General features: G+C 38.4%; 1 protein-coding gene across 1 annotated transcript in view; it reads left to right on the top strand.

Moving 5' to 3' along the window:
• slc1a7b (solute carrier family 1 member 7b) overlaps positions 1–23,725 on the top strand; it is a 52,093-nt gene extending 28,368 nt beyond the window's left edge. The window contains exons 3-11 of the mRNA XM_006790511.2: positions 250–465; positions 13,501–13,543; positions 13,644–13,875; positions 13,990–14,089; positions 15,614–15,847; positions 16,703–16,897; positions 21,075–21,209; positions 21,325–21,424; positions 22,816–23,725. Coding sequence (XP_006790574.1) covers positions 250–465; positions 13,501–13,543; positions 13,644–13,875; positions 13,990–14,089; positions 15,614–15,847; positions 16,703–16,897; positions 21,075–21,209; positions 21,325–21,424; positions 22,816–23,076 — 1,516 coding nt within the window. The 3' untranslated portion in view covers positions 23,077–23,725. The remainder of the gene's footprint in view (positions 1–249; positions 466–13,500; positions 13,544–13,643; positions 13,876–13,989; positions 14,090–15,613; positions 15,848–16,702; positions 16,898–21,074; positions 21,210–21,324; positions 21,425–22,815) is intronic.
• Positions 23,726–26,464: the final 2,739 nt, after the last annotated feature.

Here is a 26,464-nt window from a genome sequence, read left to right as displayed (position 1 = left end):
AAATTCACGGTCAGATGGTGAATTCAAACCCATGAATGAACCATCGATCATCCAGGACCCTCCCAGAACATTTTTGTTCTATGTACATATGCTATTTGTGGCAAGAAAGAGCAAGTTATGTTGCACACCATTAAAATTTTGATTGCTGGAATATTTAATCAGTGTTAGAAACGGGTATACAGATCCAGGTAACTCAGAGGTGGAAAGGTTAAAATGCATTCAGTCCAAACTTCTTGTTTTTTCTTTCAGTTTGATGTCAGGACTGGCAGCTCTCGATGCAAAATGTTCCAGTCGCCTCGGTCTGATCACAGTATCGTATTACCTGTGGACCACCTTTGTGGCTGTGATTGTGGGGATCATCATGGTCTCCATCATCCACCCAGGAGGTGCAGCCCAAAAAGAGGACTCTGAGGACAGCGGCAAACCCATCATGAGTTCTGCAGATGCACTCCTGGACCTGATCCGGTGAGATTAGAACATTTGTCTAAGTTTTCTGAAGAATTACCTCCAAGCCAAGAATTAAACACAAATGTGACTTTGACTCATTTGATAGCAGTAGAAACAAAGCACATACTGCTACAGGCGCTGAATTTAGCATGTGCTGTGTGAGATGGCCAACAAAGGTATGTTGGCCATCTCATGGATTGGAGATTATATATTGGAATTTCAGGAGCAGGACCAGGCCACCAAACACGCTCGTTCTGGATGTCATCTATATAGGTTCCCCCAGTTCTGCAAGCTGTTCATTCTCGTTTACGTGCCCCACCCTCCTTCCTTGTACTCAATTCTTTAACTTCCTCACTCCTATTCAGTACATGGGGATCTGCCAGGCCTGGGAGCCGTCGCCAGTCCCCTTTGAGGCCTTCCCCCAACTGCTGCTCAGTTCATGTCAAAGCATTCACTTTTACCTACTAAAACGGTGACATTGGCCCAGCTAGTGAATTTCTGTTCAGTTTAACCAGTGATTTAAGAATGAGGTTTGTTCTGTGGTCTTTACGTCATTCATGTAAACAAAGAGTCAACACAGGCAGAGAAATCTCAACTTTTAGCATGAATACCAGACTCAAAAATACTGGCAAGATAGTGGAGGATAGGTACTCCAGGTCTTTTCTTTGAAGCTTTCTCACAAACATGTAAACACCTGCCAAAATAATCAAAAGTTCCATTGCTGTAGTTCAAACTTCACCATCTGTCTCAACAGCAGTGTTTTGGCATGATGACACACACCCTAAAAACAGGAAAATAGTTTTTTTTTTTTATAAATAAAATAACCTGACAAGTTTCAAAAGTATGTTATTTCTTGGTGATTACTTTGAGCTAATAATTTAATCCGCAATGGGTCGGTTAATGCTCCTCTCAGCTAGCAAAATTGCTTCTTTAATCAGCAGAACAGATTTTATAACATAATTGGGAAATGGCTTTTACCGAGATCACCTTTTAACATGACTTGCATTAGGTAACATAATGTGCCGTGGAACGGTGGCTGCTGAAAATGGGGCTCTGTACACCTACATAGATAATCCATTAAGAATCACAAAGTATTTATTTTACTTGTCATTGTTTTACATCATAAATAAAGAAATAGGAAATGTGCTTTTCTTTCAAAACGTGCAGATTTTAAAGTGACCCTAAACTAAGGGTAAGTAGGTGATGGTGTGTTTGTAGAGCAGACTCAATCCTGACCGCACCCTAGTTTTTCAGGCTGTTCGGATTTGTAACAAATCCCGAGAGAGGATTAAATATATTGGTTGTCTTAAACTATTCAGTTCCCGTATTCTGGGATGACTTCATTGTTGACTAAAAACCATTTAATCTTCTTTAATAGAAGATGGTTTCTCATAAGCAGTATCTGTAAACAGGACTATTAACTGTCACCTGGCGCGTCTCTGTATCTGTTTGGTTTTCTAATCCAAGCATCTGATTTCAGGCTGTTTATTTGGATGGTGAGTCTGAAGCCAGTAATCAGAGCAGTGACCTTAAAAACTCTGTCAGTAAAAACTAACTATTGGAAGTGCGGCATGTGTTTGACTTTTTGGAGTTGAAGTCTGCAGTTCCACAGTTTGACATTCAAATACAATACTATAGTCCTTAGTGCTTTTGTGTAAACTATATTGAAATCTATTGTAGACATTAAAACTACTGTATCCTATTCTGTTCTATTCTAGATATTTGCTTTATGTCAAGTTGTCCAAAGCCTGGAATTTTTGACAAAACAAAACTCACATGTACGTAGTCTAACCAATCCAATATTACATTTCCACCTCCCCAAATGATTTTTTTTATATTATTGTCTTTTCAATCATATTAGATTTCAGAAAAGGAACTCTCTAAAGTCTCATGTATCATTGGAAGCTAAAGTCAAGCTTTCCTTTATAAACTAAAAAAAAATTCTTTGAATGAACTTCCACATGATTAAAAAGCAATTCTGTTATTCCAACTTAATGTACTTGAGTTGGACCAACGTAATTTAATTAATGATGAATCAAATTATTTACTGTAGTTGAATCCAACATAATTTATTTAAGTTGATCCAACCCATGCATATTACATTAGTCCCACAAAAATACTTAATGCTAACAGAAAGCCATTTATTAATGTGGGAATCCTTCCCGTGATTATTTTAAAATCATTTTTTGGAGTGTTCAACAAAGTCTAGAGTTTGCATAACTAAAGAATTAATGGATTTATAAAAACTTTTACATAGTTGTCACTCCATCCATCCTCTTATCTTTATTAGGTTTGTGGGGGGGCTGGAGGCTATCCCAGATATTATAGGGCAAAAGGCAGGGTACACCCTGGACAGGTCGCCAAGTCTATCCCAGGGCTAACACAGAAAGACAGTCAACCATTTGCACTCACATTCACACTTATGTGAGTGCAAATTTAGAATCACCAATTAATCTGACCCCACTAACTACCTGTCTTTGGACTGTGGGAGGAAACCAGAGTACCCAGAGTGTCAAGAACTAAGGTTCACATGCAAAGATGGGACCGAAAAGCAAACTCAATATGAAATTCGCGGGAACTATGTACAGATTTATTTCTTTAACATAAATGATCAGGAACCACCAAGGAAACAAGAATATAACTCAAGCCGAGGAAATCGGGAACTGAAATGCCCTGGGAAGCTGTGATTGGGACTGTGGGAAGAATCAGAGTTGGGGGAGGGTGTCCATGGGAAAAATCCTAGGAGGGAGAGTTCTCTCCCACACAGAACAGGCAGGACGACAAGCAGTGAATGTCTTCAACTGCCGGATGGCGACCTGGGCACAAGTGTGTAATATTAACACGGGTCAAAGAATACTTGAATAAACTCAGAGCTTAGGAGAGCCAAGTTACCACCAAGAGTGACTAACAGACTGGCATGGAGGAGCTGTCCGCGCTGGGTGAAATAGTCCTCCTGCAATTGCCTGGGATGGAATACAGGTGCAATGCTGGTGCCTGACCCGAGGGCATGGTCACCAAGGCAACCCAAATACTCCCTGGATACTGCTCTCACAGACCATGACACAGAGAGAACCCACGCAAGCACGGGGAGAACACGCAAACTCCACACAGAAACAGTGCTACACTGAAAAAAAGGCCATGTTGGATTTACTTGATTCCGTTGTGGACATTGCACACAAATGTTTTGCTTTGGCAGAAACTTAAACAACAGAGTTAAATCAACACAACTTTTTCATATTCAATAAACCTGTGCATTTTGTGTTCATAAAACACAATTGAAACATGTTCAGATGAAGTAAGTTGAGCTCTTGGAATATTTTAATCCTTCACAAATTTGTCATTTTATTTCAACACTATTCAATAACTTTTACCCCAATACTACTTGGTCACTTAAATACTATATGTTGTCTTCATATTACACAATGCTCAAAAAAGTCTAGATCCTGGTTACCATAAAAATTGAATGGGTCTACAACAACTACCATCCTTCTATCTTTATCCTGGTTGCAGGGGGGCTGGGAAATAACCCTGAAGTGATAGGTTACGAGGCAGGGTACACCCTGGACAGCTCACCAGTCTATCACATAGAAAAAAAAACAACCATTTGCACTCACATTCACAGGTAATTTAGAATCACCAGTTAACCCTAACTCTAATAACTGCATGCATGACTTTTAACTGTGGGAGGAAACCAGAATACCCAGAGAGAAACCACTGCAAACTAGCCAGAATATGGATTTGAACCCAAGATCTTCTTACTGTGAAGCAACAGCACTAACCACCATGCCAACAATCTAGGAAATGCAGGAAAGCTATGATTTATTTGATGCAGACTTTTTTTGTTTTTGTCCTTGACAGGTTAATCCACAATAAATAGCAATAGCATGCATGTGGTTTGTGTGTAGTTGTCTGCCTCTTATAACTCCAGTGATTTTTCTGCAGTTTGAAATCTTGTGCGATCTTGTGAATTTCACGAGTTCAGCAACTAACCACTCTCACTAGATTGTATCATGTCATCTCAACAAGAACAAATTAAGTTGTTGAATTTCGTACAGATCCTTCATGATTTAATTACGTTCATAGAAACATGAAATTCAAGGAGCTGGAAGGGAGTAGCAGCCCAAGACAAGGTATTCTACTAATTTGACAAAACTGAAGACAAAAAAAAATTTTTTTTTGACAAAACTGAAGACAACAAACGACACAAGAAGGAAGCACACATATCTACGGAAAAAGAAACTAACACCAGACAATTGGTAGCTTGTTGCACCAAAACTGAAAAATAAGCCACTAGGCCAAGGCTCTTCCAGCAGCCACCAGGCCCAGGCTCTTCCAGCAGCCACCAGGCCCAGGCTCCTGCAGCAGCCACCAGGCCCAGGCTCCTGCAGCAGCCACCAGGCCCAGGATCCTCCAGCAGCCACCAGGCCCAGGACCCTCCTGCTCCACCAGGCCCAGGATCCTCCAGCAGCCACCAGGCCCAGGACCCTCCAGCAGCCACCAGGCCCAGGACCCTCCAGCAGCCACCAGGCCCAGGACCCTCCTGCTCCACCAGGCCCAGGACCCTCCAGCAGCCACCAGGCCCAGGACCCTCCTGCTCCACCAGGCCCAGGACCCTCCAGCAGCCACCAGGCCCAGGACCCTCCTGCTCCACCAGGCCCAGGATCCTCCAGCAGCCACCAGGCCCAGGACCCTCCAGCAGCCACCAGGCCCAGGACCCTCCTGCTCCACCAGGCCCAGGATCCTCCAGCAGCCACCAGGCCCAGGCTCTTCCAGCAGCCACCAGGCCCAGGCTCCTGCAGCAGCCACCAGGCCCAGGATCCTCCAGCAGCCACCAGGCCAAGGCTCTTCCAGCAGCCACTAGGCCCAGGCCCTTCCAGCAGCCACTAGGCCCAGGCTCTTCCAGCAGCCACTAGGCCCAGGATCCTCCAGCAGCCACTAGGCCCAGGCTCCTGCAGCAACCACTAGGCCAAGGCTCAACCAACAAGTTAATCAACAGTGACTTCAACGGGCCATCACAAGGAAATACAAATCTCATCATTTTCAAAATGCCGCCTAAAAGAGCAAACCCAGGAGTTGAAGAGGAGTTGGAGGAGATTAAGAAATCGCTTAATTTCATGTCTGATGAACTGAGCAAAGTGGCTAAACAACAAGGTATGCTACATGACCTAATGGATGAAATAAAACAACTAAAAAACCTCATAAAGGACAAGGACAAGAAAATAGACGACTTGGAACGGCGAATCGAGGACCTTGAACAATACACAAGAATGGATGATTTAGTCATAAGTGGACTGGAGACGCAACACCGAACCTACGCCGGAGTAACAGCTGGGGGAGGTAAAGATGGTGAAGATGCCCCGGTAGAGGAGCTGCAAACGCTTGAACAGCAAGTGATAAAATTCCTTCAAACGAAGAATGTAAGTATTCAGAGCCATCATATTGCAGCATGCCACACGCTCCCCAGGAAAGACAGTAAAACAAAGCCATCAATTATTCTTCGGTTTGTGAGTCGCAAAACAAAGATTGAGTTACTGAAACAGGGTAAGAAGCTTAAAGGGACTGGTGTGTATTTAAATGAACATTTAACGAAAAAGACTGCTGAAATTGCAAGACAGGCACGCAGCCTGAGAAAACAAAATAAGATACAAGCGACATGGACGAGAAACTGCAAAGTAATGATAAGACTAAATGGCAATCCCGAAGAAGCGAAAGTTGTGATGATAAGAGAACTCAAAGACTTAGAGCAATATAAATAATCAGGGATCTGCTCTGGAATCTATTGGAAAAGTGACGATTGGATAATGAACAATGGGTATGGAAAGTGTTTCTGGCCTTACGGCTCAAAAAACAACAACAAAAACAAAAACACATAAATGACAAGTTTGGACACAGATTATAGGTTTCCATTCAGAGATATTGAAGAGGAAGAATTTGATTATGAAAAGGACTGTCAAGGTGGTTATTTTGCCACACACGCTGAGAAAACGAATTTCAAAACGTTTAACTATGCAGAGCACAACATGCATGACCCTGAAAGTAACATTGACCCAGATACCCACTTCTACAATAACACCAATAATACTTGTGAGTACTATACGGATGACCAATTCAATATGAATATTAAAATGGCAAATGCATTGTCGGTCATACATTTCAATAGTAGAAGCCTGTATAAAAATTTTTCTAAAATTACAGAATGTTTAAGTAAGTTAAAAAAGTTTAATATAATTGCAATATCAGAAACATGGCTCGATAATGAGAAAATTAGTGAAATGGGACTGGAAGGATACGAATTATTTACAATGAACAGGGTGAATAAAAAAGGAGGCGGTGTTGCCTTATATGTAGATAAAGTTTTGAAATGTAGTCTGATTGAATGTATGTCAAGCACCATAGATAACGTATTGGAATGTGTCACTATTGAAATCCATGTTGAAAAAGCTAACAATATAATTATAAGTTGCATCTATAGGACACCAGGTTCATGCCTTGAGACATTCAATGAAAAACTTGCTGCTATGTTTAGCAACCTAAATGATAAAAAAGTGCAAATAATTTGTGGTGATTTTAATATAGATTTGCTAAACCCAAATGGACATCAGAAAACAACAGATTTCATAAATACAATGTATAGTAACTCCCTTTTCCCTGTAATTATAAAACCAAGTAGAATAACAATTGATACAGCTACATTGATAGATAATATATTCACAAATAAAATTGACCATGAAATAGTAGGTGGACTTCTTATAACTGATATAAGCGATCATCTTCCTGTTTTTGCAATTTTTCAAAATTATTTTGGGATTAAAACTAAACAAAAGAATCAAATATTTGATATGATACGACTTAGAACAACAAGAGCCATTGCTGCCCTCCAGGTGGACTTAAAGGAACACAATTGGAATGAGGTTTTTGCAAATGAAGATTCAAATAGTGCATATGATGCATTCTTGTCAACTGTAATTTCACTATATGAAAAACATTGTCCTTTAATGAAAATCACTAGAAAGCATCACAGATCAAATAAGCCATGGATCACAAAGGGGATAGAAGATGCATGTAAAAAGAAAAATAATCTATATAAGAGATTCATAAAACAGAGGACAAAAGATGCTGAAATAAAGTACAAGTTATATAAAAATAGATTAGTAAATATTATAAGAACAAGTAAGAAAGAATATTACCACAAATTATTGGAGCAAAGTAGAAGTAACACACAAGAAACATGGAGGATATTAAATAGTATAATCAAAAAGGGCTCAAAAAATAAGAATTATCCAGATTATTTTAAAAAAGATAAAGATATTGTGCTTGATAAAACTAAAGACATTGCAAATGAATTTAATGATTTCTTTGTAAATGTTGGCTTTAATTTAGCAAAAGAAATTCCAGAGTCAAGAAATAATAACGACCTAAATAAACATATTACTCAGAATGTGTCCTCCATGTTTATTGGTGCTGTAACTCATAGAGAAATAATTAACATTGTGAAGACATTTAAAAATAAAAAGTCCACTGACTGTTTTGGTATTGACATGATATTAGTTAAAAGTATTATAGAATATATAGTGCAACCTTTCGCATACATTTGTAATCTGTTCTTTCAAACTGGTGTATTTCCCTCACAAATGAAAATAGCAAAAGTTATTCCAATCCATAAAAACGGAGAGAGAAGTCAGTTTACCAATTATAGGCCAATATCACTGCTCCCACAGTTCTCAAAAATTTTAGAAAAGTTATTTGTTAATAGACTTGATAAATATATTGAGAAGCATAATCTCCTAAGTGATAACCAATATGGCTTTAGAGTGAAAAGGTCCACTTCGATGGCAGTGATGGAACTTGTAGAAGGGATATCTAATGCTATAGATAATAAGGAATATACTGTTGGTGTTTTTATAGACTTAAAAAAGGCGTTTGATACGATTGATCATTCTATATTAATGAATAAACTAGAGAGATATGGCATAAGAGGGTTAGCATACAAGTGGATGAAAAGTTACCTGGATGACAGATATCAATATGTCGAATTCAATAATGTAAAATCTAAGCAGTTGAAGGTAACTTGTGGTGTTCCTCAGGGCTCTGTGCTGGGCCCTAAATTATTTATATTATACATAAATGACATATGTAGCATTTCCAAACTGTTAAAATGTGTATTGTTTGCTGATGATACCACTCTGTATTGCTCAGGTAAAAACCTAGAACAGCTTCTGACTACAGCGGAAAAGGAGTTAAATATATTAAAAAACTGGTTTGATGTAAATAAGTTATCATTAAATATAAAGAAAACAAAATTGATTATTTTTGGCAATAGACAAATGAAAAATGTATCTAAAATCAGGGTTAATGGAATTGAAATTGAAAGAGTGTACGAAAATAAATTTCTTGGAGTGATAATTGATGATAAGCTGAGTTGGAAGTCTCATATAAACCATGTGAAAACAAAAATGTCAAAAACCATTGCTATTCTCTATAAAACAAAGCATGTCCTGAACAAAAAATCATTATACACACTCTATTGTACTCTGTTGCTTCCATATATGACTTACTGTCTGGAGATATGGGGTAATGCATATAAAACGAACACTCTTCCTATTTTCAAGTTGCAAAAAAGAGCTATAAGAATTATAAACCAATCAAACTATATAGAACCAACTAACATTTTGTTTATTAATCTGAATACCCTGAAATTTTATGATTTAGTTGAATATAAAATGGCACAGATAATGTATAAAGCACAAAATAACTTGCTTTGCCCCAGTACTCAGAAGCTGTTCAAAGTCAGAGAGAGTCAATATGACTTAAGGGGAACAGATTTCTTTAAAAAAAACAAGATAAGGACAAATATAAAGCAGAGATGTGTTTCTGTTAGAGGAGTTAACCTGTGGAATAGTTATGACAGTGATTTAAAAAGGTGTAGTTCATTTTCCTTGTTTAAAAATATGTTTAAAAATAGAGTATTAGAAAAATATATATATCAAGAATGAAAAGAGCAAAAAAAAAAACAAAAACAAAAAACAGAAAACCTCTTGATTCTTTTGCTTTGATGTAGTTACTTACTAAGGTGGTGGTGTTTTTTCTTGTTTGTTTGTTTGTTTGTTTTGTTTTTGCTTTGTTTGCCTTCTCTCACCCCAACCGGTCGCAGCAGATGGCCGCCCCTCCCTGAGCCGGGTTCTGCCGGAGGTTTCTTCCTGTTAAAAGGGAGTTTTTCCTTCCCACTGTCGCCAAAGTGCTTGCTCATAGGGGGTCATATGATTGTTGGGCTTTTCTCTCTGTATCTATGAAGCGCCTTGAGGCGACATTTGTTGTGATTTGGCGCTATATAAATGAAATTGAATTAAATTGAATTTTATTATTTGCTTCGAGCCCTGTGTACAGGAGCTGCATGCTAAAAGATCTTTTGTTAAAAGGGTTGGCGTAATAAGCAAATGCTTCAGCCAATACCTTTTGATTAGCCTTGTCTCGTCCTTTCTTTCTTAGTGGTAACCTTTATTCTGTATTCACTGAGATATTTGAATGCTAATCAATAAACATATCAATATCAATATCAAATTATTGTGTTCAAATTACAAGTTAGACTTTTTAATGTAACAACCACCCAATTTACTTTTTTCGGTATACCAAAAAAAGTAGAGTTGGCTGCTCGACTTGACTGAGATGGATGCCATGGATGCCTGAAACCACGATCCAAAGAGCGTGAGACTGAAACCAGTTACTTTTTGGAAAGCCAACCCCATGCTTGCATGAGAAGAAAGTTTAGCTTGAGCAACCAAAGGCAATTGGAAAAGATTAAGGTGAGGTTTTGGTCAAGGTTTAAAAAACTGATGATGAATGAAACAGGATTATTACTCTAAACAACTGTGAAAATGATGTGAGTTCAAGCTTTCCAAGTCGGTGCTTCCAACTTCTGAATTGCACAACTTCACCAACCGCAGTCAAACAATTCAATTTAGTTTGTTTAGACGAGAGAATAAATATCACTGCTTTGTATCAGACAACAGCCAAGGGTTTTTTTTTACCCTGAAGTCATAATATGATATTCTTGTTTTTATTACGCATACTGTGTTCCAGTGTAAAAACCCAAGTTCAATTTGTTAATCTAATCTAATTTCAAAAATAGGAAAGTAAATGTTTTAGAAAAAATGCTTGTTAGTATATAGTTTAATAAAGTGATAATCTTTAGTTGGGAGAACTTGGGTTTTTCATTTGCCAAGGAAACCGAGCCCACTGCATGTGTAGAAAGGAGACAGAGGAGTAGCTAAATAATAATAATGAAAGTTGCAGATTTGCCTTTCCTGTTTTGCTCTTCTTTGTTTTATTTTTGTTTTTGTTTTGTATGATGGTTTTTTTTTTTACTCATCTGTTGGCCTAAAAACAACCCTGCAGTTCATTCAAAATTCTTCATGTTTTGAAAACAAGTGGGGAGTGGCGAAAAGATCTCACTATTGCCAAAGCTTCAAATGGAAACATGAAACACTGCCGGGTTTGACTAAACAGAGTATGAGTATGGATTGCTCTATATTAAGCATACATAGGTTGAAAAACTACAATAATATACTGCAGTACCACTTTGTGTGAATCTTTTAACAAGAGAACATGCAATTCTTTAATTTTCTTTTTAAAAAGTTTTGAAGCCGATTTTGTAAGTTTTCTTTTAAGTTTGTGAATAGTTACGCAATAGGTAACAATGTGTTTTTTTGTTTTGGTCACAGAACACTGGATCATCTCTACAGGGTGGGCCATTTATATGGATACACTGTAATAAAATGGGAATGGTTGGTGATATTAAAGTCCTTTTTGTGGCATATTAGTATATGTGAGGGGGCAAACTCCTCAAGATGGGTGGTGACCATGGTGGCAATTTAGAAGTCAGCCATCTTGAATGCAACTTTTGTTTTTTCAATAGGACGAGGGCCATGTGACACATCAAACTTATTGGTAATGTCACAAGAAAAACAATGGTGTGCTTGGTTTCAACGTAACTTTATTCTTTCATGAGTTATTTACAAGTTTCTGACCACTTATAAAATGTGTTCAATGTGCTGCCCATTGTGTTGGATTGTCAATGCAACCCTCTTCTCCCACTCTTCACACACTGATAGCAACACCACAGGAGAAATGCCAGCACAGGCATCCAGTATCCGTAGTTTCAGGTGCTGCACATCTCGTATCTTCACACCATAGACAATTGCCTTCAGATGACCCCAAAGATAAAAGTCTAAGGGGGTCAGATTGGGAGACCTTGGGGGCCATTCAACTGGCCCACGACGACCAATCCACTTTCCAGGAAACTGTTCATCTAGGAAGGCTCGGACCTGGCACCCATAATGTGGTGGTGCACCATCTTGCTGGAAAAACTCAGGGAACGTGCCAGCTTCAGTGCATAAAGAGGGAAACACATCATCATGTAGCAATTTCAAATATCCAGTGGCCTTGAGGTTTCCATTGATGAAGAATGGACCCACTATCGTTGTACCCCATATACCACACCAAACCATCACTTTTGTTGTTCCAACGGTCTTGGAGGGATCCATCCAATGTGGGTTAGTGTCAGACCAATAGCGGTGGTTTTGTTTGTTAACTTCACCATTCACATAAAAGTTTGCCTCAGCACTGAACAAAATCTTCTGCGTGAACTGAGGGTCCTGTTCCAATTTTTGTTTTGCCCATTCTGCAAATTCTGTGCGCCGATCTGGGTCATCGTCATTGAGATGCTGCAGTAGCTGGAGTTTGTAAGGGTGCCATTTGTGAGCAGCTTATATCCGGGATGTTCAACTAATGCCACTCTCCAGTGATATGCGGCGAGTGCTACGCTGTGGGCTCTTGCTGAATGAAGCTAGGACAGCCACTGATGTTTCTTCATTAGTGACGGTTTTCTTGCGTCCACATTTTGGCAAATCCAACACTGAACCAGTTTCACGAAACTTAGCAAGCAGTTTGCTGACTGTAGCATGGGAGATGGGTGGTCTCGTAGGGTGTCTTGCATTGAAATCTGCTGCAATGACCCGGTTACTGCGTTCACCAGATATCAACACAATTTCGACCTGCTCCTCACATGTTAACCTCTTCGACATGTCAATGCCTGTGAACAAAGAGAAACTTGTAAATAACTCATGAAAGACTAAAGTTACGTTGAAACCAAGCACACCATTGTTTTTCTTGTGACATTACCAATAAGTTTAATGTGTCACATGGCCCTCTTCCTATTGAAAAAACAAAAGTTGTATCCAAGATGGCCGACTTCTAAATGGCCACAATGGTCACCACCCATCTTGAGGAGTTTGCCCCCTCACATATACTAATGTGCCACAAACAGGACTTTAATATCACCAACCATTCCCATGTTATTATGGTGTATCCATATAAATGGCCCACCCTGTATATCCGCTCTATATTTGATGAAGTGTGGGATTCCCTCGGGGTGTCCTTCAGAGGGTGCTTCAGGGGTACATTATTGTGGGCTGTGCTGTCCTTGTACAGCTACAATGCGTCCTTGGCTCTAAGCTCAGCCAAGGGGTAGAGGGTGTTGTCTCAGGTTCTAACAGATGATGTGGTTCTATTTGCTTTTTTAGTGGTGACCTCCAGTATTCACTTTGCAGCAGAACGTGAAGCAGCAGGAATGACAATAAACCAATTAATCAAGTCTGATTGGAGTGCCACCTCTGGGGATGAGATACTGGACAGATGAAATAATTATGTCTCCTGACACTACCTATCTTGGAAAAATTTCATGGTTTTATTTTCTCCATTACAGGCATCTGGCCTTCATTATTGCACAGTTTCAAAACGATGATAACTTTGTCCTTGGAATCAAGGACTAAATCACCCTAAAAGATCTTCTCAGTATCTGACTCCATAAGAAAAGAGGAATGGATTAATATAGTAGAGAGTTCCTTTATGCAGATATTTCCAAAATAAGGTCACAGGAGGTCTACTGAGTTTGGTGTCTGTATGTATGCACTGCATTGGTCAGCTCAATTTTTTATTAGCTTGCATTGTGTTCAACCTTTTAGAACGATTCATTAAATGTATGCACTTGCCTTGCAGCAACATGTTTCCAGCAAATCTGGTCCAGGCCACATTTCAGCAGGTATGACCTCTGATGACACAAACTGCAGTTTCAGATACAAAGGTTTACATTTTGTAGGACTTCTTTTTTAAGAACAACCCTTTCTGTTCCTTGGCAACAGTATCGAACAAGCAGCGAGTACATAGTGAAGCCCAGACCGACAGTGCGTCAGGCCCAGTCAGAGTCCACCACACGGCGGGCTCTCGTCTACGGTATTCAGGATGATAACGGAACCGACATCCAGAACTTTGCTCTTGATCTGACTCCGCCCCCTGATGTTCTCATACGGACACGAGAAGGAACAAGTGATGGAATGAACGTCCTGGGAATTGTTATTTTTTCAGCCACCATGGGTAAAAAAATGCATTGTTCTTATCTGACATTTCTTGAATACATCTTGCCTGAAATCAAGAAATTTAAATAATTTTATCCATCATTGTTTCAGAGGTTTTTCTTTGTTTTCACAGGTATTATGTTAGGAAGGATGGGGCCAAATGGCAGTGCCTTGGTAAACTTCTGCCAGAGCCTGAATGAAGCTGTCCTTAGGATTGTCGCCATTGTTATATGGTAATTGTAAAGTATTATTTTTTTCTACTTGAAAAAGCTATGAATGAAAGAATTTTCTAAGAAACATAACCAGCATCAGCCATTTAGACAAGAACTCTACGTATTATCATCAGAATCAGGTTGAGACATGGTTAACCTTTCTTTCACTTTCTTTTTTGGATGATTCAAAGTGAGAATGAGTCTGAGTGCAAATAGCAAGCTATTATTACCTAATTACAAAGGAATATCCAAGTAAATCATTTTCAGAGAAAGTGTTCTATTAAAAAAAACGTGACGAACCTGAACTGCCTTATAGTCAGGATGTTATTGTTTGGAGGATCTTATTCTGTGATTGGAACGTGTTTACAGAGCCACAGCATCTTATACAGTTCCGATCAAAAGTTTAAGACCACTTGAAAAAAAGGCAAAAAAACATATTTTGCATGGTTAGAGCTCTAACATGCAAGTAGAAGAAATGGGAGTGAGACAAGTTTTTTTAAGTATGCAATTTATTGAAAACAACACTTAAACTGAAACAGGCTGATTTACAGCTGATCAAAAGTTTAGGATCCCCCCCCCCCCCCCCCCCCCCCCCAAAAAAAAACAAAAAACAAAAAAACAAACCCCAAACAAAATTCAAAGTTCCAAACATAAACTCAGTAACGAGTAGCTCCACCGTTATTGTTGATCACTGTTGCGGCATGCCAATAAATTTTGGCGGGTCTTCCAGAATCATTTAAAAAAATTCGAAATGACTGTCTGTGTGTGAGAAACTCTGCTTATGTTCAACTCTGTTAGTTCAACATCAGAATGTCATGACAGTGTGACTACCTGACAGAAAATGACAATGAATCCAAATTTTTGCACAGATTTGGGCTTGTAAAGGCATGTGGTACTAAACTTTTGATCAGCTGTAAAACAGCCTGTTTCAGTTTAAGAATTCTTTTCAATGAATTGAATACTCAAAAAATGTTTTGTCTCACTCCCATTCCCTCTTGTTGCATGTTAAAGCTCTATGCTATATTTGGAACCTTGTTAAGATCCAACCATGCAAAATAAAATGTTTTGCCATGTATCAAGAGGTCTTATACATTTGATCAGGACTGTATATGCGCATTAATAAATATTAAAAATGTGTCAATCTAATATCTACACATTAAGTAGGATTAATTCCACCATTATAATCTGGTCATTTTATCCTAGTATATTATGTTATGTGTATGCAGGTATATTGCAATTTAATAGTTTTTTCAGAGAAAGAAAAAATAAAGGATTTAGTCTTAGACAATCCTGTCACTCTTACTTTTAAAGCTCAATTGCTAACACTAACTAGCTCTATCCTATGTCTGGATGTCATTCAGCTGACTGATGGTTGGACAGACTGCACGCATATGTTCACGTGCCCCTAATCTAATTATTTTTTTTAAAAGGACATTGGTGTTTCTTAGTGTAAAACTCTGTGTATGGCTTCTTTTCTCCCACCATCTCATAAAATCTAAGACTTATAACTGCCATCTTGACACTTGATTGTCTTCATCTCCTCAGGTATTTTCCATTTGGTATTGTTTTCCTGGTGGCTGGAAAGATCCTGGAAATGAGTGATCCCTCAGCCATGGGGAAGAAGCTTGGTTTCTACGCCATCACTGTGGTGTTTGGTTTGGTGCTGCATGGCTTATTTATCCTGCCTGCTATGTACTTCTTCATCACCAAAAAGAGTCCCATTGTTTACATACGGGGAATCCTGCAAGCCCTGCTCATTGCACTGGCAACCTCCTCCAGGTAAAGAAACTTATTATAGAGAGAATGAATGTGTTACAAAAGGAAAACATCAGTAACTCATTTTATCATCTCATTTGTGAGTCAAAATAAAACATCCCCGAGTCTTAACAACACTTATTCTTTTCTTCCTTTTTACTGGAACATTACTGTGAAAAATCTCAAAGGGCTGTTGGCTGATCAGAAAACATCTGGTGTGTGGGAAGAGAGGGGAAAGTAAAAGAGCATTCCACATGTCTTTAAACAGGCTCCACTGATGCTTGTGTATCATGTGTGCATGCTGACAGATCATATTCTATAACAAAAACGGGCTTTACTTTTAATTTAGATGACCATGTCAGTGTTTTTGCATGTATTTGGCAGACATTGTGTTTTCTGTGGTAGATCTGTGACTGCCGTCATTTGTATCTCGTGTGTAAACGAATGAAAACAAGTTGTAGGTAGGGAAGCTCTAAAGTGAAAAACACAACAGTATACTTTAGAAAATGCACCTCAACAATATGTGATTTGACATAAACTGGTTAAACCTCTCCAAAAGCACTGCCATGGTCTATTAATGTTTTCTATTCTATTTTCTATTAAATTTTAAACAAATCATTCCTTGTTGCATACGCAGACTGACAAAGACGGAGTTCTTCTTAGGTCATCGAGGTCAGATTGGCTTCATCACGCATGCATGTGTTTGCTAGACTCTGATTAGTAAAAAGCATCTGCTGCATGCTGTCATGCAAAGCATTATTATTCTTAGTCAGCATGAATGAACAGATTGTATTTGTTTGCATGCCTGAGAGAAATTAGGAGGCTTCATATTTGTTTTTTATTAGCTGTCCTCTCTGTCTTTTTCTTCGTTTTCCTCAGCTCAGCCACTTTGCCTATAACCTTCAAGTGCCTCTTAGAGAACAACCACATTGACCGTCGCATCATCCGTTTCGTGCTGCCCGTGGGTGCAACCATCAATATGGACGGCACCGCTCTCTATGAGGCTGTTGCAGCAATATTCATTGCCCAAGTTAATAATTATGAGCTGGACTTCGGTCAGATCATCACCATCAGGTCAGTAAACCTTTTTTAAATGTAATTTGATTTTACTTTATTTATTTTGACAAAGCCATGAAAGTATCATTGAATATTTTTAGTCATTCATATGCTTTACATTAAAGCATACGGAGTGCCACAGGGTTCTGTATTAGGTCCCCTTCTATTTATCATTTACGTAAACAATCTTAGTCTACACGTGCCAGATGCAAACTTGCACTTCTATGCTGATGATGCAGTTATTTACAGCTGTGGTTCAACTCTTGTCCAAGCCATTGACTCCTTGCAGAAAGCCTTTTTTGCTGTCCAGCACTCATTACTTCAGCTTAAACTTGTTCTCAACGCAGACAAAACAAAGCTCATGCTGTTTTCCAAATCAAGGAGACGAGCCCAAACAATCCCATCAGTAACCACTCTTGAAGGTAATAAAATAGAGTTGGTTCACACCTATAAATATCTGGGAATCTTAATTGATGACTCGCTTACCTTCAAACCACATGTAGAGAATCTTGTGAAAAACCTGAAGTTAAAACTGAGATTTTATTTTCAAAATAAGTTGTGTTTCTCTTTTAATACAAAGAAGCGGCTTGTTGCTGCAACATTCTTGCCTTTTCCTTGATTATGGTGATATTCTATATATGAATGCTTCTGCTCAATGTCTTCGAATGGTTGATTCTGTGAATCATGCTTCTCTGAGGTTCATCACTAACCGTAAATTTCATACTCACCACTGTGAGTTATACTCTCAGGTAGGATGGCCTGCTTTGGTAAGTCGGAGGAACTCTCATTTATACAGTTTTATATATAAGGCGATACTTGGGTTGCTGCCTTCTTTTCTATGTTCCCTGCTTGTAATGAAACATGCTGGTTGGTATTCTCTTCGTCCGCATGGTTACTTGTTGCTTTCTGTTCCATTTGCCCGAACTGAACTTGGTAAAAAAGCTTTTGTCCATTTAGCACCCTCGGCTTGGAACAAACTGCAGAAGGAATGGAAAATGACTGAATTTATTTCATTAAGTGCTTTTAAATCTAAACTACGAATCCTTGAGGCCAAGTCCATAACATGCAACTGTTTCAATTAGATTGATTGTCATTTTAACTGATTTTTTTTATTTATTTATTTATTTGTTTATTTTTATTTTAATTTTATTGAATTTTATTTTATTTGTATTCTTTCACTTATTGTTGCATGTGTGTTGTTGCTGCCTGTGTTTAAGTAATTTCTGTAACTGTGAGACACCTGCTGCTGCCTATCTTGGCCAGGTCTCCCTTGAAAAATAGGTTTTTAATCTCCTGGTTAAATAAAGGTTAATAAATAAATAAATAAATAATCACACTGGAAGTCCTGTTCTGATCAGAGGGCTGCACTAACTCAGAGCAAGCATCACCTTCTGTGTCAAACTGAACCACCTTTCATGTCAAGGATCATCACTGCTGGTTAGACCTCGGTGTCAGGCTCCAACTTAATGACCGAACAGCAGGTTTCAATTGAAGGGCTTGCAGTGTCCAAAACAGAAGGTATTTATCTTGCAGGGCACCACGAATTTGTTCAGGAGGTGGTGAGGAGATTTAGTGTACCATCCTGAGTTTTCCGAGGAAAAACATTCGCTACAAACCACCTGAACTGTGATACGTAAAATCGTGTACCTGCACACAACACACTGAAGATGCAGGAGTGGGTTTTTTTGCCACATCAACAAAATGCTCATCACCACAACACCCTGTTCATCAGATTTGTCTCTCAGGGACTTATTTTCCTTTCACAATATAAAATTCAAGTTGAAGAGTTTCAATTTTAGACAGTTGTCAGCAGCTGAAATCTGTTTATAATGCTGCTTTATGTTTTTGTGTTGAAGCTGAAAACATGTTTGAAAGCCCATCCCAGTGATTCACTGTTGCAGCAGAGAGCAATGGATGCACGTAAAAGAATGGCTCATCATGCTGATCATCACAGAGTCTCAGGCTCGAGAAAGAATACGCTGATGAATGTATTATTGTGCCTGCTGGTGTGAATGACAGCCAGACCTCAGGCTTCACTGAAGTGAGAGGCTGCCACTTCTGAAGGGACTTTTTAAATAGATTTTTCCAGCGTAATTCATCAACTACATCAAACTATGGGCTAAAAACTAAGCTCAGTAGCCACACATGTAGTTTTAATTGTCTATCATATCAGACTACTATGTCTAAAATTGCAAACGGCATCTGTTTGATGCTCACAGTGGACATTGCTGTTGGATAGTTGGTTTTGGAGCTTTATAAGGGAAATGTAGACTTCTACCAACAAATCTATTGAAGCATACTGATGCCTTCAAGATTAAAACAAAAAAAGAAGAAGTAGATCAAATAAGTTTCCCTTTAACCACTACTTATAAACACTATTTCTGTGTGGGAAACAACATCTACTGGTGCTGAACATGCAGAGGAGCTTGCTGGAAGACAGATGTGGAAAAATAAAGCACAGAAAATAAACAAGGGCTTATAACAGATGGAAATAAATAAAAATAACAAATAAATGGCTTGCTGGCTTTACTTGAGATAATAAATATAATAAATAAGATGAAGTAAACCAACACTCTAATACATTTTCTCAGTCAAGTGTCTCATTTCCTTGTGGACTCTGCTGGTGATAAGAAAATAGTACTACAGAGAACTACAGTGAATCTTTGATCAGGCTCCCGTGGTCTGGTTGACAAAATGCTAAGGGAGGATACTGTCTTTCTTAGATTCTTTAGAAAAAGCAAAGAAAAGTAGAACTTTTCTCAAATGCAGTATTAGTGTAAGAGGCTGGCCCTGCAGATGCTTTCTTCCTGTTTAAGGAATCTTTGGGCTTCTCTCATTCCTCTAATTTCTACACTTCTAAAACGTATGGAGGACAGAGGAGAGAAGAGGCTTCTGTAGGAACTATAATCAAGGATGCACAGATGTGTCTTTACCTTCAACTTTTTTTCACATTGTGTAATGTTGTGAAAATAATTAAAAGTGGCTGTAAAGAAAAAATAAAAAATTGCCATGGGCACTGTTACCCATGTGTACACCTATATATGGGCTATAATAAAATTATTTATGACGCAGGTGTATAATATATCGTGTTTAATTGGTTTTCATTGCTTTAAAATGAGGCTCCAAATGCCTGCTTCCTTGACTCCTCTGTCCTTGTGTTTTCTCCTTGCCTCCTCTGCTCAGATCTGTGGTAGAAGGAACTAACATGTGAAAACTGAAAACTTTGTAAATCTCTGCATGAGAACCAGTAAAAAATGAGAAAAATTGACAAGCGGAGGACAAAGGAAGGCTGTTATTAGCTACAGTACGTTTTTAGAGATGTAGTATAAACATGACAGCTTATCTCACTGAAGAGCCACGTGGCCTCAATAAACCAGTATATTCCCGTGATATCATGGTCGAGTTTCTGACCCTAACTCCCATTTCATCATTTCACCCCAGACTGTGGTGTAGTGAGTTGTGGGATCATCTCTTCGTCAAACTCTGGAGCTGCACCAGATATCCGATGTGCCAACATTTTACACCAGATAAGAGGCTTCTCAATTAGACAGTTGCCTTAGAGACATTATTAGCATTATTGTGTACTTTTGGGGCCAGGCTCACCTTGAGATATAATCCACAAAACAAATTAGGCAAGAAGAGTCTTTAATATACTTGGAAGTATTTGCATTCAGCACAAAAATGAACTAAACACAACAAATCCCGATGAACAAAAATAGATGGAAAAATGAATTAGAACCATCACATATGGGGGGGGGGGGGGGGGGGGAAACAATCAGTAAAAGTATGTGAGAATATCAGGACTATATTTGAAGTTAAAATTCTACAAGAGTTGATGTCATGGACCAATACCTCTGTCACAGAAACATCTTCTTTCAGCTGCTCCCTTCAGGGGTCTCCACAGTGGATGATCTGGCTCCGTCTCACCCTTTGTCTAGCTTCCTCTTCTCTTGCACCAACCCTCTGGGTTACTCAGGGAGTCTGGTTGGCATAAATGCAAATTGAAAGCATTCTTTGTCACTTTAGGGGTTTATTTGGACAAAGAAGCCATTTTTAAAGTAGAGCTGTTCTGCTTTCCCATATTTTCTGTCACACATGTACTGTTTCAGCAGAAGAAGTCGTCCACTTTATATTTGTCATCAGCTTTTTTTTTTTACTTTAATTGACTTTAATTTACCTCCCATCTCTCCAACAGCATCACTGCTACTGCAGCCAGCATAGGTGCAGCAGGAATACCACAAGCTGGGCTGGTCACCATGGTGATAGTGCTAACATCTGTTGGTCTGCCAACTGACGACATCACTCTCATCATTGCAGTAGACTGGGCATTGTACGTTGCATATCACTTCTAAAATGTATTAAAGATCCAAACCGGCAACAGCTCTACTGACTCGATTTCTATCGGTCCAAATCAAAAATGTCTTAAATGTCTTCTTCTTTTACAGAGACAGATTTCGCACCATGGTCAATGTAATGGGGGATGCTTTGGCCACAGGCATCATGGCACACATCTGCAGAAAAGACTTCATGAAAGAGGGAGATGGGGTGAGTTTTAATGACAATATGTTTCAAAGGACTTGGGTAATTGTGGTGATTGAGCCCATAGTTTGCTTCTTGGGGCTGAAAACATTATTAGTTCTGTTTCACTCATTTTTAGAGATTTGGCTAAGTAGTAGACATTTAGAAGAAACTGAAGATTTAAGTGTGCATTTACTATAATTTTAGGTTTAGCCCCTCCCTACTTTCATCAAATCATTTGCAATCCTTTTAACAGCAATTACAACCCCAGTTCCAAAAAGTTGACATGGTGTATAAAATGCAAAGAAGACAGAATGAAATGATTCACAAGATTCCCATAAACCTTTAAACTGAGAAAAGTGAGCAACAGCTGGAGGAACATTTTGCATCTAATTGGGTTAACTGGCAACTGATCAGTGCCATTGGGTATAAAGAGAGAATTTTAGAGAGTTTCTCAGAAGTAAAGAAGGGCAGAGGCTCCCTAATCTGCAAAAACATGCATGTAGAAATGTGAGAATATCTCATCATCTGCAATAAAAATCTAATATTCAAAGTCAAAATATTCAGAATCTGGGGACAGGTCTGAAATTGAGTAGTGGATGACTATGATTTTCAGGACCTGGGGCAGCACTTCATTAAAAACAGACATGATTAATACTGCATAGGCTTAGGAACACTTCCAGAAATCACTCTCTAAACACAATTCAACATGCCATTCACAAATGTAGGTTAAAGCTGTATCATGCAAAGATGAAGGCGCATGTGAACATGATCAGAATAGCCAATTCTGATGGTGCCTTTCCAGATGTGAAAGCATCTGGAAAGGCACCATCAATGCTGAAAGGTATGTAAAGGTCTTAGAGCAACATATCCTCCCATCCAGACACTCCACGCCTTTCACCAGTTGAAAGCATTTGGAATTCAGTAAAAGGACTGGATGTTAGAGTCCTTGATATTGCATTGCTTTATATGGAGAGAATCTTGAGGGGTGGCTGTTATGAGGAAAGGCAGCCCAGAAGCAGCACACATCGTTGTGTGCCTCAACATTTTTATTTTTTTCAAATTTGTAATTGAACAGTATAAAACGGCAGTGACTAATAATGAAATCTGATGTGTTAGTTGTTCCATGACTGACTGATGCTCTGTGCAGGACGCGCCCCGCCTCTCATCCTATCACAGCTTCAGTCACCCTGAGTTTGACAAGTGGTTTTGAAAATTGATACAATAATTCAAAAATACTTCTATTGAACCTAAATGGGGTTTAAATGGCTTCCAAATCTTTCATGTACGTTTTACACAACATACAAAGATTTTGGAGACTGAGCTTAAAAAAAATGCCTTTGGTTTCCTTAACAAAGAGAACCTTCTGAGCACTCCAGATTTTTTTTAAGTAGTCCCATATATTGTCCAATTTACAGGTACCTTTGATCTGTGAGACCAAAACAGCAATGAGCACCCCTCCTGTGATGAACTGCCACAACAACAATGGCAACTGCCGACCCCCTCCTTTAGGGGTCAAACACCACTTCATCCCTCCTGAAGTGGCTCAACTCATACAATTGGAGGAGGGCGTTCGGCCGCTTTCCGACAGGAAGAAACCTCCAATTCCTCCGAGACATCTGAAGAAAAGCAAAGAACACTGCACTATAGATATGAATGGCCTTGAGACCAATGTATAGCCTCCTCTTGCAGTTTGAATGGTTCTCTGTACGTTATGCTGAAAGGAGCGCAGCAGCAAAGGACACCTATGCAGGCAGAAGGACAATACAGATGAGCTCATCTAGCTCCACAAAAACATTTTAAAGCAAAGCAGTTGCAAAAGACTCCACAATAGCGCATTTACAGTGGAATTTATGGCAACACAAGGACAATGATAAGATTTCTATTATAAAATTTGTCCTTAGTCCTGTACCTGCTATTACTTGCATTGATTCAATAATTTTTATTTGATGTATACATTTTTTTATGACTTTTTGTTTCTGTTTTGTTTTTTGACAATGTATTATTTTGTACTGCTGTACTGCAAGCAGCCAGCTGTTTGCATTATAAAAGATGAGACAGGATGTCTGCTTGGAGCTAAATGATCAGGAGGCAAAGTGAAATGCACACATTTTTTTAAGTTTGCCTTAACAAAGCTGGTGGTGCTAGGCTGATGGTTATTATGGGACAAGAGGGAGTTGAATGAACTGAATTTGTACCCACCCCTGTAGTGATGTTATAACTTTGATATGTGTTTAAAACAGAGATTAGAACTGTTTTATGTATTTGAACAGCCTCAGGATCATTTAATTTAATTAAGCTTTCTGGCATATTAGCAGCCTGAAAACATCCACTAGTAATTTAATTAAATGTTTGTCAGTCGACTTGATATCAAACAGAAATTGGCACATTTCAATAAAACATTAAGTTACTAACCAGCTCTTCCATTTCTGCTGTATTAGTTGATTTTTTTTTTTCTCATTTATGCAATGAGCCAATAAAGCACTGGGGGAGCTTCCTCCTGTCAATACCCAACCTAAATTATTTCACCCAATCACAACTCCAGTAGAAGAAGGGAATGGAACACTACATGCCTTGTTCCATCTGGGAACGCATCCAGAAGTTGAGCTATTTAAAGGAGTTCAATAGTCAGATTTGGATAACTTATGCTACAATTAAATTAATCCGACTATAACATACATGTAAAAAAATGTTTTTGTAAAGTGACCTATATAAGTGTATCACTCACACTGGTTAGTGACACACCCCACCACCATAGCTGTCTATTCCTCGACTACTGGAGGTTACTGGCTGTTACTGGGTGACAGTCAGTAGGGTGCAAACACTTGCTAATTCACCACAAGGAGATGAAACTTGAATAAGTGAAAGAAATCAGTCAAAGAAATCTTTGAATGGAAATTACGATCGTAATATGTTGCACAGGCCTAGATATTCACGCCATTTTCCTTCTCTAAAATATCTATATAACAACTGCAAAGACAGTCTAAGTTGCAACTAGCTAGCAACAAACACCCTGAGCGACTGTTTAAGACCAAAGTCTTACTATTTCTTTTTCATGTCATTTTATTCTAGTTAATGATAAGCTACTTTCATAAACCTCTTAGAACAGCACCATCTCCTTTTTCTTTTTTTTATTTATTGACATATCGTCTTACATTGAAACTGCTGGAAAATTGTGAACTATAGTTTCTTTCCACTGGCTTTGTCAGCAAACATATCACATATGTGCATGCGTAATACTTGGCACAGGCACCATGATTTTACCAATTGCTTTGTGGACTGCTTGGTACTGTTTGAGGTGGTGATATAACTGAAGATTTGACAGACTCACTCAAAGGGTATCTCAAACCTAACACAACCTAACACCCATTTTACTCTATATGGGAACGCAAATTTAAAATGAAGAATACTTGCATTCATTTGGAACGTTTTTACTTGGGTCATAAATCAATGTCTATACAGTCATACTTCTTTCAGCAACTCAGAGGCATGGCCACTTGCAGGCTATTGGAAAGAATCTAGATTTAATGCACATTTGCAGAAAAAGCATAGAGCACATGCTTTTTATAAGTTACCATTGCAGTTTTGCCACTCCAGAAAGAGAATATCCATCATGATCCAAAATTATAATTATTAAGAACATCTTCTTACTGTACATTTCACTTTTGTCATATAAAGGCAGAAATGTACTCTTCCAAATAGTATGTTTTCATCTGTTTTGTCATTCCATTAATAATTTTTCTCAGCTCTTTACACAGTAAATACCAGAGAATTCAGAGCATACAGACTGAGATGTGTTTTTCTCTGGCTAGTGTCCTGCCTATTTTTATAATACTGAACAGATCTGCTATAGCTCCACACAGAGCAGTGACACTGCCATGTGTGGGAGAAGCTGCAGAAATAGCGAACAGATTTCAGCCTTTTCAAATAATTTATTCTTGTGTTTTTGACTGTCTATGTATGACAATATTGCATTCATATCAGTAAAGTGAGATTTTATGCTGAAATATGTATCCTGTTAGAAAACATGAATGAACTAAAGGGTCGGTAAAATTGGCACTGGTTGAAGCTCCGGTTTTGTTGATAGAATTAAAATATTTAATTCGCAAAAAAATGTTTTAATCATAGTGGAAAATAATATGTATATTTACCTTCACTACAGGTAAATCACTGCTTTTCAAGATTATTGCCATTATTAAACCAACTCGCTGGTAAAACAGTAAGATTTATCCAAACTGTTTAGTAATAGCAGAAAAAATCGTTATAATTCTTATCTTAAATGATCTGATCTGAAATTTCCCACTTGTGGGACTAATAAAGGTATCTTATCTTATCTGATATTATCTTACCAGTCATTATGATTTTAGTTAACTTATTTTTTGTTAAACAGCATGAAGGTAAGAAGTCTATTTACAAGTGACGTATATTGATAATTGATGGCAGCAAACATGTTCTGAGTGGACAGAATCAATTACCAGTCTCCTGTTCACTTTATGTTTCTGACATTATACTAAAATTTGGCTGTAATTCATCTAAAGGACGCTCTTAAGATAGTCCTTAATATGAAGGAGTGAATAAACCTTAACACGTAAAACAATAAAATATTTTTTGCAGATAAAATATCAGTTTTATGTCTTTTATTTTTTTCTTGCAGGAAAGACTTACTAGTCTACTAGTAGAGTCATTGCTAATGGGTACTAATTTGTCTTTTAAGGACATATTGGACTCTGACAGAACTTCTGTCTTTCACCTCCTTTTTAGCAACCCATTTCTAAAAGATACACTAGAAAAACCAGAGTATAATTAAATCATAAAAAACAGTAAAGATTTATGTCTGGTGTTTTTGGACTAATAATAACAATAACAACAATAATAAAAATCTCCCATTTTTTAAGCCTGCCTACAGTTCTGCACATCTGCAAGTTGCTTTGCAACCCTTGTCCGCTCCACCTACTCTTTTCAAGTTGTATATGATCGATGTCACTGAAGGCTTTTGAATTATGTGCCAGGGCTAAGCTGCTTCTTATAAATTACCGCAGATGGAAATGGCATCTTCTTTAACTGTAG

The sequence above is a fragment of the Neolamprologus brichardi genome, chromosome 23, assembly GCF_056152115.1.
Source record: "Neolamprologus brichardi isolate AB-2024 chromosome 23, ASM5615211v1, whole genome shotgun sequence".
Lineage (NCBI taxonomy): Eukaryota > Metazoa > Chordata > Actinopteri > Cichliformes > Cichlidae > Neolamprologus > Neolamprologus brichardi.
This window is presented reverse-complemented; position numbering and strand designations above follow the sequence as displayed.